This window comes from Anarrhichthys ocellatus, unplaced genomic scaffold, assembly GCF_004355925.1.
Source record: "Anarrhichthys ocellatus isolate YVR2014 unplaced genomic scaffold, GSC_Weel_1.0 scaffold7, whole genome shotgun sequence".
NCBI classification, from domain to species: domain Eukaryota; kingdom Metazoa; phylum Chordata; class Actinopteri; order Perciformes; family Anarhichadidae; genus Anarrhichthys; species Anarrhichthys ocellatus.
The window spans coordinates 3,453,832-3,470,751 of NW_022280037.1; the positions used below are offsets into that span (position 1 = coordinate 3,453,832).

Consider the following 16,920-nt stretch of genomic DNA (forward strand, 5'->3'; position numbering starts at 1 on the left):
TGTGCAGCCGTGTTTGCGAGAGATGGGGGGGGGGTGTATCTGATTAAAGTGTTGGTGGAGTGGAAAGTAGGGTGGTCTACAGCCATGACTGGCCCTCAATGGGATCTATTCTCAGGGTACAGGGAACAGAAAACCCCCCACTATTAGATACACAGTCTTAGACACAAACAAAAGTATAGTCTTGACAGTCACATGAATGCTTTGCTTTGAAATTACGTCAGTCCAGGAAATATATTAACTAAACTACAAATCCCACAAAGCATGTATTGTAATGCACTGTGTATATGCGTCTTTACCTAAATAAAAGTACCAATACAACATCGTAAAGATCTTTTATCCTGCTTTCAAAATCCTACAAAAGTACATAAGTATCATATAGAATCTCTTTTGTGGGACTGCCAACAACTGATAGACATCTGGCACTCGACACAATTTCTTTGTAAGGGGACACAAGCCAAAAAGGTTGAGTATGGTCTAATCTGTAACAATGCATTGTATTTTATAAGCTTGTCATTTTTTAAAATGTAAAATCTAAGTATGAAAAGTAACTACACCCGTCAAATAAATGTAGAGGAGTAAAAAAATAAATAAAAATAAGTGTTGTAAAATAGTAATAATAAACAACATATTTCCCTCTGAAATGTAGTGAAGTAGAAGTAAAAAGTAGCATAATATGGAAACACTCAAGTGAAGTACAAGCAGTGTTACCTAAGAATTGTACCAAATGGACTTTCCACCACTGGTGTCTTGACTGTGGTCTTTCTAGGGAGGATTCCCGGAGGCCCAAACAGCTCTCACTCAACAGGCTAATCGGCATCCGCGAGTTCACCTCCGACGTGCCAGAGAGCAGAGAAGACATAAGGTTGTCTACTCAGTTAAAGGTAAGACTATGAATTGTTAATCTAACAAGCAAGCTTGATACTAGGTGGGACACATGAGTTACCACCTTGGTCAAATGAATAGTCGCTGCCAGCTCATCGTTGGTCAGGTGATCAGTAGCTGGCTTCGGCAAGGATATAGCCTCCGCTGACTTTTATCCCTTACCCTGCACCACACAAATACAGAAGGCATCCAGAGGCTGAAACTTGTGAGAAGGCCCACAGAGAGGGATATCTTCTGGGATGAGACCACAGGAGAAAGTCTGGACCCCAGCTGTCTTCGGGACCCAAAATCTCTGCCTCAACTCTTTGAAGAAAGACACCTTAACCAGCCAAAGACACAGCTCCTGTGCCGTGGAAAAGACGGGATCCAGACAGAGCGAGCTCTTGGTCCCAGAAACAGAGAGGAAAGACAGTCTGTAAACAAAAGACTTATCAAGGAGAACTGAAAGGGAAGTAGTGAGAACAGAAGACGGGTAACACACAGATGGATGTGGCTGGAGTCTGCCAGAAAGTGTCAGACAGCATGGATAAAAGGTGCATAAGGGATCTGAGACAATGAGCTGGACTAAGAACACTTAGTCAACCAACTTGCAATATGAATAAACCTCTTGATGTGCTCCGGATACTTCCTACATGTCTGAGTGAATGATGCCCTCTATGGGTGAAAGCAGTGAGAACACTTGCTGTCGAGGCAGTGAGTCTGAAGCTCATGCAGCCTTACTACAATATTGATAGCAAACATCCAAAAATAGATTTTATATTTAGTTCAAAGAGTTGAGATTCAGCTCAGCCAGCTTTGAAGCTTCTGCCCTATTATTGGGCATCTGCTATAGAAATTAGCACTAAAGAATCCCTCAGTATAACGATATCCCACTATTTGAGAAGACCTGTGGCTCTTGAAGAATAATTAGTCTGAAAACAGGAAACAGCTAATTGCACCGTCGTTCTTCAAGCGGTCCCCTTGAGGCCGGCTCTTAGCGGGTTTAGAGAGGCCGAGAAGAACTGGACTCCAATCAAACACCTGGGGGCCACAGTGGCCAACAAAAGCCTGGTCCTCAGGCACGGTGCCTTAGATGAACATTGCTGGGATCTCATCGCACAGAGGGGGCGTGGGGGGAATTAAACAAGCAAAGACTATCTGGCAGTGGTTGAGTAAAATGATTTCAATAGATGAAATAAGTATTAAAGTGTATTAAAGAAATCAAAGGTCGAACATGGACTTTATTGTACTCTACCACTGGGTGTCATTATTGGGTTAAGGGACACAGAAGTACAGTCCCACAGTCAGGTGGATAACAGTTGCAGTGTTTATAATAGTGTAGTTAATGTTTTGGTATGAAAGTTCATTTTGAGCATGTAAGGCTATGCAACACTGTGATATATTAACATTATTTCTGACAATCCACAGTGCTACTTTACTTTCACAAATGTATTTTGGCCTGTGTTATTATTGTACAAAAGTGTTAATCCCTTTTTTGTATGTGTGTATACAAGAGTAAAAAATGATGAAATGAATAAATAATGAATGATTCTGAAAAACTGCGTAGAACTAAAGACCCAAAGGTATGAGCTGAAGGCACGGAGCAGAACAACACATTAAAACGAGTCCATCTACTTAGCAAGCCATTCAATCAACAAAGCAAAGTCAGCCAGTGAGAGGCCACTGACTGCAGACTTGAGGAGCCAGACCGACCACATATTGGGAAACTGAAGAGATTTAGAGTGGCCCAACTCTTCAAAAAAAAAAAAAAAAACGTCTCCTTTTCCAGTTCGCTAGCCATACACACTGGGCCTTAAAGCCAAATCATCGTGCAGGGGGAGAGCCGAGAGGTCTCGGTGTCTGCCACTCCGTACCGCTACATAAAAAGAAGGTGAAGGATGCCGTGTGAGCAATTGGTTCCAATTGACAGAGGATTGGTCATGGTCAGCCTTCTGAGTGGAAATCCACGTGAGAATGTAGCATTTGGACCAGCAAGGGGCACAAGAGGCCAACAGCACACAATGAGGGCACTCAGAGGAGTCTGGCTGCTGTGGAGTAGTGGGGCACAATCTTCTTTGATTTAACCCTTCATCGGCTGGTTATTCATTTACCTTAATACACTGAGGTGGAGCTTTCACAGTAGAAATGTAACCGAGTTAGTATGAAACCCATCATAGTTCAGGTAAAAAAAAAACAGTGAGAAACATGTGGAACGACATGCCCCTCGTTAAATACTATACTTGTAAATGAATTGAATATTGATTATAATACTGCACTGACACCTGTGTTATTACAATATCAATGAAAATAACATACTAAAAGTTCTACATTAATTAATTTAAAGCACTTATGCAACCTGGTGGCGACCCAATCATTTCCATTCTTGTGACTTTTTCACCAATTAGGCAGGTCCTTCTCTCTGAATGGGGCCGGCTGCTTTTTAAGTCTCAGAGGGCCAGAGGGTCAGCGCTCAATCACAGTCTGGCTGGAGAGGTTGAGTGTTTGAACTAGCCACTAGTTGACAGGGCGGGGATGGGTTCAAAAGGGGTGGGGGAGTGATTGGTGAAGGGGGCAAGGACTCCTGCCAGCTCTAAAAGAGGAGTCTTTTGTAGCCAAGGCACTGGCCAGAGCAGCCTGGCCTTTCACAGCCCAGCCGCCCCTCTCTTCCAGGCCCACAACAGCTGATGACAAGGCCCCAGCTGCTAATTATCCGGCTGATAGAGAGTCACTGAAGTGGGACTGTCGGAGCGAGGGGTGGCTCTTGTGTCTGCAGTGGGATAAATTTGAGGGAGGGTGAAGGTTGGGGAATAAAAGAAGTTGGACTACAAGAACAGGTTGTTGTTGTTGTTGTTTTTTAAGTATCCACCCATCAACAAAATCAATACTTCTGTCAGTGAAAGTTTGCACATTGTGAGCTGTACTGAATGAAAGCAAAATGATGACATGATTATATCAATTAATTATTTGTAATGCTATCTAAATGTTCTATCATTTGTGAGCTCTGCAGTAACAACAGGATAGTAACATGTTTTATGGGGTCACATATCTAGTCTGGATCACTGTACAGTATTTGCTCAACAGTTTTCAGTCTTGTTACGTTACAGTGACCCGAGCACTGAGCTGCTCTTAATGTATCCGTGCTACAGCATCATCGGCCCAGAGGACACCGGAGCAGTTCCAGTTGAATTCCATATGAAGTACTCTTTGGATTGAAGTTCTCGGGCTGAAAGTAAACCAGACAGAACATTTTTTTAGTGCCAGAAAATGTGTATACAGCAAACATTTTGATCGGAAAACTATTGTAAGCTTACATGTTATAATCCGTGGTTTGGCAGAGGAATAAACCTGCACTGAATGCTGGTCAACACAGCATCCAGAGAGCGTCATGTCAGGCACTTTGAAATACAACTGTGAAGATAACAATGGGAGTGTTAAACACTTCACAACACAATGATTATATATTAATAAATTCCATTTTACTGTATCCCATTAGCTGTTTACAAATTGCTACAAAATGCTGGAGGTGTAAATAAACAAACTGGATCATAAATCCCAGATATTTTAATCAGGCTTCTGAATATCACACATATATTAACTTACTTTGATATAGGCTATAAGTTCTGTGCAAATGGGGTCAGTGGGTCCTGGCGTCGGCCCAGAAAAGCTGATCTTGCCCTCCATTGTGACCTCACGAGATTTAGGGAACTTTTGTCCTAAATATCAGTGAGAGGAAAACTACTCATTAGTATCAATTTCAAATATACAGCTGCATTAATGTGATATTTTTTTAAACATTTAACAGCAGCACAGTGCCTACCCAGGCCCCAGACCAGGAGGTTCTTCTCCTTTGAAACGTCCATTTGTCCAGAGCTCACCTTCACATCCACAACACCCATCTGATCCCTGCACAAGACGCAGAGCCCACATTCAGATGTTAGTGCACACATACTGATTTAAGTGGTTGGGTTCAATCACTTCAGATTGTATCCTCTCTGCTCTACAAGAAAACCCACAGGGACAGTGTACTGTAGGTGTATTGGGAAAGAACAGGACAACAGGATGGTCTACTGCTAAAATAGATGGTTTTAAGGGTTGGTAGTGCAACCTCTCTGGGACATTTCTGTAAATTGTGTGGGAGGAGTATTTTATCACATGATGGAGTTGAGTTTGAGACTTGTAGATTAGGTTATCCGGTTTACTTTGTTTTATTGGGGGTATTACTTGGCTGTTGGATGACTCATTAATTCAACTCAGGTGAGTTATTTAGTGAGACCAGTACAGGTGTTTTGCAAAGAAAACTGGCCAGGTTAAACAAGCATTCAGGACGGCTTTGTTCCATATTACAAAGGCCCACATGAGACACAATAAAACAAAACAAATTAATACTGAAACAAAATCTTCTCAGCAATAGATATATTCAATGATATGTCAATCGTGTAATAAGTAGTGTTTCCAATGTTAGTAGCAGTTTTTAAAAAGCAAATCTCTAATTGATGGTTGTATTTGACTGCCAGCTGGAATTAATTCTACATTAGTTTGCCTGCATAGCTAGTAAATATATGCATTAGTAGTCAAAACAAATATCTTACCTACTTTTAAATTAGATGTGATTACTATCCAAATTCTATATCAATAATTTATTATTCTCAGGCATTAAAACAGAATGCCGTCTCGGCAGAACTTCATGTATTTATCATAGGAACATTCATGAACCTCTTTGCTCTACAGGAAACAAACACTGGCAGGGGCTCAGGAAAGATTACATCCTCTTGTGCTTCATACCTGTTAAAGAATGGCAGGTGTGCCTCACAGTACTCAAAGCTGTTCTTCACACTCTCGTGAAGTTTGAGGGTCACTGACACATGTAGCTGGTTCTCTTCCTCCCTCAGTTGATACGAACCGAGGATAGGAGGAACAGGGACCTAATGAAATATTGTAGGATTCATTTATGACATTAACAGTAATGTGTGGGATGATAAGTATGTTTGTTTGTTTGTATGTTTAATACCTGAGATGTATAGCTGCATAGTCTGAATGGCTCCAGAGGAGGAGAGAAGGGGAACTTGTATGGTCCAGAGAAAGCTGAGCCGTCACAGTTATCCACACTGCTGTCAGTGAGGATAGAAGCATCCAGTGAGGTGACACAAGGATGGACCAGGATGTCCTGTAGTGGAGAACCATTTGGTGGCAATGTGAGGGTCACTGTCACATTTGGGAGCATGCCTTCCACTTCACACTGTTAACAGAAAGACAAAAGAGTGGAATAAAGGAAAAGAATAAAAACAGGCAAAGACAGATAGAACATTACTGGCTTTCCTTTACACTGTGCTGTTACTTTGCATGTCACAGTGCCATAAACATCCCACAGGTCCTGTCTGCTCCGGTCACCATACTGCATGGAGCGCACTGTTTCTTTCAGTGCTACGTTCACCACAGCTCGACCGCGGTGGAGCCCCGTCTTCCAGGCTGGCTGCTTCTGGCTCCCAGCAGGAGTAGGCACTGTGGATGTAGCAGGTGCCCCCAAAAGTGGCACATCCAGGGGTGTGCCAAGTGGACAAACCTGTAAGAGTACAGATGGCAGAATGGCCAGGCGAGAGGCCAGACCCTCGTTATCAGGCTTTCCCCCAGAGCCAAGAAGAAAAGTTTGCAGACCTGCCAAGAGTGTTAGGCCCTGGGAGACAGACAGCAGGCTGGCAAGGGGTGGCCGTGGCTCAGCGGGGGCATCCACTATAGGCAGGCAAGCTAGGGTCAGAGGCCCGTGTGAGATGGCCAACACTGGCCACAGTATTCCCTTTCCAGGACCGTCCACACGCAGCTCCAGGGCTGGTGATCGCTGACGATGAAGGCAATCATCTCTGAGAGCTACATAGTACTTGTCCGAGTCTGAAAGTCCCATCTCAGTGAGCAGGAGCTGCAGCACACTGTAGTCTTCTGGGACTGCCACATATGAGGAACCTGCCAGGCTCTTTGCACGGTGCTCCACAGTAGCAAACCTCCTGTGGGGGGAGATACACAAGACATTATATTACAAAATACTTTAGGCTGCCAGCAGTGAGCACAGCGGAGCTTTTACGAGATTATAGCGTGGCTACACTACACTCAACACTATTGTAAACAGGAAAAGCCATTAAAATCACATGACGTTACCTTGTAAAGCGTATTGACACATTTTCTCCCTTCTCGTGAGAAATGATCCACAAAGCACGCACACTCATTTGTCCGGCTGCACTTCTGTCCTCTATTCACAGACTACAATGTGACTTCAATATTAATATTCACATCCTATCGTGCAGTTGTTAAATTCAAATGTTCCGTATGAATTCGATCAACGCTGCATTTTTACTTCCTGCTGCTGTTTCATGTGACACCAACCACCAATCACGCGACATCCGCGCTTGCGCACTCGCCACCATTTATTCCCACCCTTCTCCACCCATACAGGAAGCCGGACTGCTAGTCAGCCAACGCTAGCTGTCAACAAAGGGCGAAACTGTACGAAATCGGTAAATCCATGTGGAAGTCGGCGGTATTGTTGACTCGGAGAGCCTTCCTCTAAATTGCATTTCACTACGCTGAATCTGGAACATGGCGACAACACCGCAGCTGTTCGAGGTAAAATGACTGCTGCACCGGGGAGCTGTGTTAGCCGTCAGGCTAGCTAACACTAGGTTGCTAACTATCATTAACGGTAGCTTAACGGTCAGTTATAAGATAGAGAGAATAGGGACAAATATAGTCCTTTGAGCTATTCGGGGTGAGGTCAATGTTATTAGAAGACTGTAAAACGCCACAGTAGGGTGCAGGTTATTCGTGTAACCTTACCGTTTGTTGGTCAAGTCTATTGTTCTTCTATCTTTTGGGGTCCTTAGCTGGTGTTTTGCTGATGTTATTATTGTGTGGGGGCAACGATCGGTGCACTCACTACTTCCTCTCGCCCCTCAGGAGCCCTTTGATGCAGACGAGTACATTGAAAGGTTGGCATGGAGGACACCAGGGGGAGGCTCCAAAGGAGGAGCCGAGGCATTTGACCCCAAAAGGTACTGTAGGTGCATATCGCTCACCTTTACTGTACACATGAACATGAGTCTGTCAATCAGTAGAATATCATACGCCATGTTTTAACCTCAGTTTGGTGAATATCACTGCCAATGTGTCCCCTGGTTCCCTACATATTTGCTGTCTTGTGATAGTTTAAAAACACACCAACAGTTGCATTGTTTTTCTTTATTTTCTTACATGATGTACATTTAGCTCAGTGACGAGCACATTTCTTTAAAATTGCTTGCTTTGTTTTCTGTTGCAAACAATATTGTTTTGAAGGGCAATGCAGCGTTTCCATTCATGTCTGCTGACAGTGTAACACAGCTGAGCATCTCTAACACGGAGCTCTTTCTTAGAATGACTTAATGATGCCTTCCTGGCCTATTCCACAATTCCACGTCTTTTCCTTTCACTGAAGTTGACTAGATGTTGACATTAAGATATTTGTCTTTGTCTGGTCAAGTCATGCTAATAAACAAAAAAATGCCCATATCTATTCAGATTATATTGTGATCTTGCACTTAGTACAGCTCTTGTCTGCATTTCTTGGCAGCTTTTAAAGGGGTTGGGAGCAATAAATGTAATTCAGCTTTCCAAACGTAATACTATATTGAAAGTCTTCCAAAATAAATCAAGATTTATTTTTATATTTTCAGCCTCCAGTATCAGCTTGCTAAAGCTGTCATCTTGGTCTCTTATATGCTACGTGTTGGGTTGGAGAAATACAGGAAACATCTATGTTCAAGATTTTGTTTCGTGGTATTTTCACTGCTTGTTGTGCTTACAATTGAGGACCGAGTTACTTCTCGCAAGCAAAAATGCCATAAGAGTTTAACTATACTGTGGATCCATTCTGCCTTATCTGCTCCCTCCACAAAACTGTTGCCACCACCTCCTCTGAAGCTCTTAGAGAAGAGTCAGAGACAACATATCTGTGGAGGCCACCATACTGTGAGTCACCAGTCAGTGAATGAGTGTCTATTGGGAAGGGATGGGAGATGTCTTTAAGCTGTAGCCAGTGCAGAGGGAATTAGTCAAGAGATTATACACTCATCATTTTGGGATGTTTCCTAGTCTGTGAAATGTGGTGCTGACTTAGAACATTTGCGCTGCCGTCCTGATGGCACTTAAAATGCAGCTGACGAAGTAGCTAGTTTTCAGAGCTTCTTAAGCCTGGGGACCCAGGAGTAAAGCCTCCGGCACTATTCTGTAACTAACTATAACTATAACTGTGCGTTCAGTGGGACGGATTTAACCTTGTGGTACCCAATTACTCCTCCAGAGCAATGCCATTGTCTGTGTGTTTTACCTGTAGTGTATGTTGGTAAGACCAATGTGAAGTTCTGGATCTACAGCCTGTCTTTCCTCTGTGATAGGCTGTTGGAAGAATTTGAGAACCACATCGAAGAGCTGAAGCAGTTGGACGAGAAGATCCAGCGGCGAGTGGAGAAGCTTGAGCATCAGTGTCATCGTGAGGCCAAGGAATTTGCCCACAAAGTGCAAGATTTGCAAAGAAGCAACCAGGTGGGTTGTATGGTCAAGCAGCCAATCGCACGTACCTCAATGTCTTTGAGCTTTAGGTTGTTGTTTTATTCATCACGTTACAGTACGGCTTTATCTTTTCTATACATTGCCTCGGCTCTTTGTCTACGCAGGTGGCCTTTCAACATTTCCAGGAGCTCGATGAGCACATAAGCTATGTGGCGACTAAGGTCTGCCACCTTGGCGACCAGCTGGAGGGGGTGAACACGCCTCGACAGAGGGCCGTGGAAGCTCAACGTCTAATGACCTACTTCAACGAGTTCTTGGATGGGGACCTACGCAGTGACGTCTTCAATAACCCCGACAAGGTGAGTATTCTGCATACACCTTCCATTCTCTTTAGTGGAGGTGTGTGTGTGTGTCCATTGACGAGGACCCCCACTGTGACACAGCTGGAGGTGAGAATGAACAGGATTATGAGGTAAACCATCCATATTAATTTGTCAAGTTTATCCCTTTAGTTGGATCCCAGGGCTAATTTGGATTAATAAACTGTCATTTGCTGTCTGACAATAGCTGGATGATTGACTAGCATGGATGTCAACATGCTCATGTCAACCCTAATTGCATTTACAGAAGGTTGTCTGGGAGCGAGAATTTGGTTGGTCCTCAGCTTTGTGGCGCATTACAGCGGCGAAGAGCTTGTGGCATTATGGTACATGTAAGGGCGGTGATAACATGCATGCAGGAAGATGACTTGCACACTTTTACTTAGTTCCTGCCTACACAGGGACCATGTTGATGTTAGACAAGTGACCCATTAAAGTTTGATTTTGCAGTTTTCTAAGTGACAGTAGGAAGATTGGGATGCTTTAGATTAATTCCTGTTGGTAACACCATCAGTGGATGCAGAGCAGTGAGTCTGGGGGTCAATCCCAGAGACGGGAGCTGGAGATGGAGCTAGTTTTCCGGAGAGGCATGCAGAAATATCTGGTCAGATTCCTTTTTTCCTGAGCATACCTCCAGACGAGGGGGAAAGAGGAAAGCTGCAAGTGAATAGCTGAAGGGGGATGGCTTTGCTAATCCTTCTGAAAGGGAGGGCTGGGCCGCCAGCGTGGAGACAAGTGCTGCTAAACCCTGACTGCAGGGAGACGGCTACATTACTTACATGGGATTTAGCTAATCTTAGCTGGGGGACAGATACTTAGAAAACCTTCGCCGAGCAGAAAGGCTGGATCCTCCTCACGGGAGCAGAGTAATGATGTTAGCTGAGGCAGGCATCTGCGGGAACAGAGGAGTTGCGGACGGCGGGCCTTTCGTAGGTCTGGGGCTTTTTCAGCCAGTGTGTATGTCAGGAGGGGCGGGGGGGAGGGGGGCTCTCGACAGGGCCCCCTTTTTTAAGACATATCCCTGGCCGGACAGATTATTGAAGGCGATTTAGACTCCAGTGGGATTACAGCCCATTCAGAAAAGGCATGCCAATATAGAGTTGGATGTGCTGCTAAGTCAGGACTGCTGCTGCTGTTGCTGCTGCCGATGCCCAGGTGAGCGCAGCCTGTCTGTTATCATATCCCTGTTCAACATGGGGAGGTGGAGAAGGGCAGCTCTAAAATGATGATCCCCCGAGTGGAGACACCGCCGGAGGCCTGCCAGCTTTCTGTCTGGATGTCCACCTCTCATGGTCTTGTCGTTCTCTCTCTCTCTCTCTCTCTCTCTCTCTCTCTCTCTCTCTCTCTCTCGCTCATGCTCTCTCTCTCCTTCAGATTAAGGAGGCTGCTGATATAATTCAGAAGCTGCATCTCATTGCCCAGGAGCTGCCATTCGACAGGTGAGTCGGGCATCCTGGAGGCAGCTTTAGACAAGAGCACTGTCAAACAAGGGGAAGGTGGAGTATTAGTGATGTAGACTATTCCTCACAGTGTAAGCCAGCACAGGACATATCAAGTATTAAAATACTTAATTAATTTTAAGAAATTAAACGCATTAACCTGTATGAATTAATAAAAAAGTATAGTGTTATATCATTTGTAAGTGTTTCCTTGAAGATTCATTATCTTTTCCTCTGACAGATTTGCAGATGTCAAGGCAAAAATTGCAAGTAAGTTTCAGAAAAATGAATGTCCCCATTCCAAATACAGTGGAAGTTATCTACAAATGATAATATTATTTTGTGTCTTTGTTTGCGTTACTACCCAGGTAAGTACCATGACCTGGAGCGGCAGTTAATCCAGGAGTTCACAGCTGCCCAGCGCAGGGGTGAGATTGGACGTATGCGGGAGGTGGCAGCGGTTCTATTGCATTTCAAGGTGACCAGGAAGAATCAGTTTTGACGTCTACATTTTAACTTTAGTCCACATTTAGTCTAACCATAAGTCTTTGATATTTGGGATTGTTACTAGCTTCAAACAGTATATAACGTGCACTTTTTTTTTTTTTACGTCTCTGAACTTCAAAACTGCACTTCAGTGTAATCTTGCAGAAAAGTAACTTCCTGATCTTTTTGTTGAAGGGCTATGCACACTGTGTGGACGTCTATATCAAGCAGTGTCAGGAAGTGAGTGTAAAAAGTTTCTCTTGTACAAAACATTCCACTTTTTTGTGTGTAAGTAATATCCACCGACTCCTGGTTAACCCTTTGTTTGTCTCCCTAGGGGGCCTACCTGAGGAATGATGTGTTTGAGGACACAGCAGTCCTCTGCCAGAGAGTCAACAAGCAGGTGGGCGAAGTCTTCAGCAGCCCAGAGACTGTTATGGCCAAACTCATTCAGAACATCTTTGAAAACAAATTGCAGGTATTTCTATTACTTCTCCTTTTTTCTTAGTTCTACTAAGACATGCCTTCTCTGTTGTATTCAACACCTTTGTGTCTGCAGGCCCACGTTCGAGAAAAACTGGATGAAACACGACACTCTGATGTAGAACAGTACCTCAAGAACCTCTATGATCTGTACAGCAGGTATTTGTTCTCTTGTTTTGATTCACTTTCTGTCTACACAGTTACCTTATGTTTACGTTTCTACACACTTTCGTTTTTTGCACGTTCTCCAGGACCACAGCATTGGCCACTAAGCTGACTGAGTTCAACCTGGGATCAGACAAGCACACTTTCCTGTCCAAGCTGATAAAGAGCATATTCTCCTCATACCTCGAAAGCTACATCGACATGGAGAGGGACTACCTTCGCACTCGAGGTGCCATGATTCTACAGCGCTACTACGACTCCAAGAATCACCAGAAACGCACAATTGGCACCGGCAGGTCAGATTTTGGGTTTAACTTTTTCCCCACATAAGGACGGGTTAGGATTAATTATTTTAATATGTTTTACTAAATGATAACTAATAACTAAATGATAACAAATAATGGTGAAACAAAGTAATCACTATCTGTGTGTTTCTACAGTATCCAAGAACTGAAGGAGCGGATCAGACAGCGCACCAACCTCCCTCTTGGCCCTATGATTGACACCCATGGGGAGACCTTTCTGTCCCCAGAGCTAGTTGTCAACCTGCTGCAGGAGACACGTCATGCCTTTGAGAGATGCAACAGGGTGAGGGATACTAGATGACTCTTTTTTTTCCGCTGAGAGCAGTGTTAGAGAGAAAATCCTGCTGGGGGCGAAAATAGCTAAATGTGTTCTCTTTCTATCGGTTTTGGGGTGACATAGCTTTCAGATCCTTCAGACCTGCCCAAGAACGCCTTCTCAATCTTCCTGCTGCTGGTTGACCATTTGTGTGTGGATCACATCGACTACGCCCTAGAGATTGGCCTCTCAGGTACATTCAGCTCATTCTAACCCCACTCTGTGGGTGAAGACTGGGGCCACACCGCTCACTCTATCACAAATCAGGGCCACTGTGTCGTAAATCAGAGACTGAATTATTTGAGGGATGCAGGCCACACAGGTCACTGTTAGTGAAGTATCATGATCTCACTACTGTTAATAGGCTTTTACTGTGTCATCAACCAGATGGTGTTTTGTTGCTATGGATGCAATTCAATAATACAACCCAAAAATTTGATGGCAGTTAACAAAAAAATAGAAATATCTAAGTTACCCTGATGCACAGCGAGTTGTGCCTCTGTGGCATTTCTTTGAATACAGGATGTAGCTGATCATTTTCAGGCAGCTACAGTTGAACTAAACATGTTCCTTTATCTCCTAGTGCTCAATTCATAAGATATATTCTTCATCAAAGAAATGCAACACTGATGTCCCGATAGTTTGATTGCTTTCTCTTCACCGTCTGATGCTGAAGCAGTACATTGCTGTGCATGTTTTTTTACGTTGTATTTCTGTGGTTACAACCCATATAGAGCAGGCAACAGTGCTTTTCTGTGAATCGTAATGACTCGTCCTTTCACTTACTTTTTTTTTTTTTTGCCTGGACTTCTTCGCTCTCTCTTTGATCTACAGCGATTCCCTCATCAGATGCCAAGAATGCCAACCTGTACTTCCTGGACGTCGTTCAACAGGCGAACTCTATCTTCCACTTGTTTGACAAGCAGTTTAATGACCAGCTCATGCCTCTTATAAGGTCAGTTTCAGGTCAAAGTCTTGGTTATTTATGCCACTGCCTTTCATCAACACATGCCTTGTAGATGAAAGGAAGAGCTCTGCTTTTACCTTTTTTAAAATCTATGTCTCCAGCTCATCTCCAAAGTTGGCAGAGTGCCTGCAAAAGAAGAAAGAGGTGATTGAACAGATGGAAGTGAAACTGGACACAGGAATCGACAGGTCAGTGTGTTTATGAGTCGCTCTTATATGTGATGTGTTTCAAATGTGACCAAAACCCATAATGAAACAATGACTGGTCTTCAAAACAGTTTCTGAAGTGTTTTTCTGCTACACACAGAACAATAAACTGCATGGTGGGGCAAATGAAGCACATCTTGGCAACGGAGCAGAAAAAGACAGATTTCAGGCCTGAGGACGAGAACAACGTCATGATCCAGTACACTACAGTAAGACATACAGGGCCTCAGCTTCCACCACTCAGCTCACATGCAAAGCTAAACAAATCAGCAAATGTGACTTGCAAATCACTTAGATCTGTCCATCTTGTTGTTCTTTGAACACAAATTGCACGTTTTTGGTATCTACCTTTGGTATTTGTCAGCATGTTTTCCGTGTGTCTCCTCCCGGCAGGCTTGCTCTAAGGTGTGCGCCTACGTCAGTCGGCAGGTGGAGCACGTGCGGAAGTCCATGGATGGGAAAAACGTGGACACGGTGCTGACAGAGTTGGGCGTTCGTTTTCATCGGCTCATCCACGAGCACCTACAGCAGTACAGCTACAGCTCAATGGGAGGCATGCTGGCCATCTGCGACGTGGCTGAATACCGACGAAGAGCCAAGGATTTCAGGGTGAGCGGGGGGGACGTAGGTCCAGGATACACTGTTCACAGGGCAAGACACCGCATCCTCCAACAGCGACCCTCGTTATGTTTGTTGTCACATAAAGTAGTAGTTATGCTCTTAGTTGTTGGATTATTTTACATTCAGTAAATACAAAAAGGGCTGCAACTAAGAATTCTTTTCATCATTGATTATATAATAGTACACAGAAAAGATGCAAATTCTCATGTAGGAGAACCTTTAAATATTATAACTAAAATGATAAATTACATCAAAATGATTAATAAATTAAAAACATTCTTGTTGATACATTTTCTGACGAGCGAATAATCAATAAGTCGCCCAATCAGCACTACATTACAAGTGCATTTGCAGGGTTGGGGGAGATGGACCATGCGGCTATAGACATATGGATATTGTATATTTAATACTATACATATACCCTGTGTGTGTGTGTGTGTGTGTGTGTGTGTGTGTGTGTGTGTACAAATGTACCGGTTTACATCATGTTTTGCATCTTTAGTCACAATACAATGAAACCTGTGATTACAATTTCGAGCATTTGTCATGACAGGTTTGCATGTATGCAGGGAATAAACGTGGGTATACTGTATATATTTAACATGGTGTAATACGTTGTCTGTTCTCCAGGTGCCTTTGGTGCTGCAGCTCTTCGACACACTCCACGCTCTCTGTAACCTGCTGGTCGTTGCGCCTGACAACCTGAAGCAGGTTTGTTCAGGTGAGCAGCTCACCAATCTGGACCGAAACCTCCTGCACGCCTTCGTCCAGCTCAGAGTGGACTACCGTTCAGCCAGACTGGGGCGACACTTCAGTTAATGACTATTTCAAAACCTCGCTGCCCTCCGTCCAGAAACCCATGCTTTGATGAGACGACGCGCCTTGAAGAAACCAGTCCTGCTTCAGAGAATGCGTCGTCCGGGCCCCGGCATACAGACTCCAGGGCTGCTTCGTACATCATGGAGACAAAAGCCTACTGCTCCTTGAATGTGGGAAATGTGCATTTCAACTTTCTTTTTCATTGTTAATTTCTTCAAGCTGAAGAAATCTAAATGTCTATTGACTTAATATTTCATTTGTTTTTAAATGCTAATCCATCACCAATCCACATGGCTAAAAAATTGACATATTATAGTAAATGGACAACATTGATTTCTGTGCTCATGTAAAACAAATTTTTTTTTTTGATTGTGCCAAATATATAAATTCTGTGGCTGCAATTGTGCACAGAAATAGACCCCTAAAGCTGCTGTAAAGGGAGACTGTCAACAATCACGCTGTAACGTCATACTTAAAGGCTGCAGTAGCACTGTGTATTGGGACCAGCTACCCTTTGTAATGAGGTGCAGGGGGCCTGACAGAGACAGCCCCACCAAAGCATGAGATATAGAGCCCTGTCTGGCTAAGAGAGACACATGACCACCTCTCTACCCTTTTGACTTCTGACCACAAAGTAGAGGTCAAGAGGCCATCACAGAGAAGTGTGATCTGAACTATTAACAGGTCTGAGAACCTCTCTGGAGGTTTGGGTGGCCCCCTTTTAGCCTGAGATGACTGGTGTGATGGGTCAGTGAGTACGTGTCACTGTAATTGCACAGATCAACACTTGCTCATCCAGTGGAGCACACAGTCCAAAGACATTGTTGGCTTGATCTGCAGTGTTTCCGGGTCAGAGGACATTGAAATGTTGACCTCGGCTGATTAAGGAAACAAACTAGAGGGGACTTCTTCACACAGGGCTTATTTGGTCTCACTCACTGTCTTCTGCACTAAAAAGAGCAGTCGGGTGTCCCTGATGCCTCAAACTGTCTGCGACGCAAAGCTGCTCCCACTGTACTGCTGTTTACCTTAATTAGTGACTCATTAAAAAAATGTTGCATTTTATTATCATCCCTCTTCTGAACATCCTTAATACATGGGGAGCTTTGAATAGAAAGTTTGCCCAGTTCCTCCGAATGTCACTTTCAAAGTGAGATGAAAAAGTCTTCCTTTCTGTGGAAGTCATCAAGTATTCATGGGAATTCTTGTCACCAGAGTAAAGTTCTTTCTTAGACTTCAGGAAGTGAGCAGAGCCAGAGGGGATTAGATATCTACGAGTTGATGAATTGTGTGCAGTAGTCATGGACTGGGGGAGAGCCGGGGCGATAGAGACGCCTGAG

The 16,920-nt window shown here is 43.9% G+C and overlaps 2 protein-coding genes across 3 annotated transcripts; one reads left to right on the forward strand and one right to left on the reverse strand.

The window, feature by feature from the left end:
• Nucleotides 1-625: 625 nt before the first annotated feature.
• ap5m1 (adaptor related protein complex 5 subunit mu 1) lies at nt 626-7,217 on the reverse strand. Of its 2 annotated transcripts, XR_004212780.1 has the most exons (9): nt 7,009-7,217; nt 6,197-6,857; nt 5,870-6,097; nt 5,644-5,783; nt 4,679-4,764; nt 4,462-4,574; nt 4,173-4,269; nt 947-4,084; nt 626-806 (listed from the first exon to the last, which is right to left on the reverse strand). XR_004212780.1 is itself a non-coding variant. In XM_031847592.1 (8 exons), the coding sequence occupies exons 1-8, from the start codon at nt 7,074-7,076 to the stop codon at nt 4,002-4,004; spliced, it is 1,476 nt and encodes a 491-aa protein (XP_031703452.1). In that variant the 5' UTR covers nt 7,077-7,217; the 3' UTR covers nt 626-4,001. The 2 variants fall into 2 exon arrangements, 1 of the variants encoding a protein (XP_031703452.1); XM_031847592.1 differs by having other exon boundaries at nt 626-4,084.
• A 72-nt stretch (nt 7,218-7,289) lies between these two features.
• Nucleotides 7,290-16,645, forward strand: exoc5 (exocyst complex component 5). Its single transcript, XM_031847850.1, has 18 exons — nt 7,290-7,473; nt 7,804-7,898; nt 9,279-9,426; nt 9,558-9,752; nt 11,148-11,212; nt 11,454-11,482; nt 11,581-11,690; nt 11,894-11,938; nt 12,036-12,176; nt 12,258-12,340; nt 12,433-12,642; nt 12,787-12,934; nt 13,052-13,160; nt 13,802-13,922; nt 14,036-14,122; nt 14,241-14,349; nt 14,534-14,749; nt 15,392-16,645. Exons 1-18 carry the CDS (start codon nt 7,447-7,449, stop codon nt 15,578-15,580), a joined length of 2,127 nt encoding a protein of 708 aa, XP_031703710.1. The 5' UTR covers nt 7,290-7,446; the 3' UTR covers nt 15,581-16,645.
• Nucleotides 16,646-16,920: the final 275 nt, after the last annotated feature.

Bases quoted from the DNA above. Each gene is read 5' to 3' on its own strand.
- ap5m1 (XM_031847592.1), bottom strand. From the start codon at position 7,076: ATGAGTGTGCGTGCTTTGTGGATCATTTCTCACGAGAAGGGAGAAAAT. The intron at 6,858-7,008 runs GTAACGTCATGT...CTCCCCCCACAG, and splicing joins GTGTCAATACGCTTTACAAG to GAGGTTTGCTACTGTGGAGC. The intron at 6,098-6,196 runs GTAACAGCACAG...TTCTGTTAACAG, and splicing joins ATGGCACTGTGACATGCAAA to TGTGAAGTGGAAGGCATGCT.
- exoc5 (XM_031847850.1), top strand. From the start codon at position 7,447: ATGGCGACAACACCGCAGCTGTTCGAG. The intron at 11,939-12,035 runs GTGAGTGTAAAA...TTGTCTCCCTAG, and splicing joins ATATCAAGCAGTGTCAGGAA to GGGGCCTACCTGAGGAATGA. The intron at 14,123-14,240 runs GTCAGTGTGTTT...TGCTACACACAG, and splicing joins CTGGACACAGGAATCGACAG to AACAATAAACTGCATGGTGG.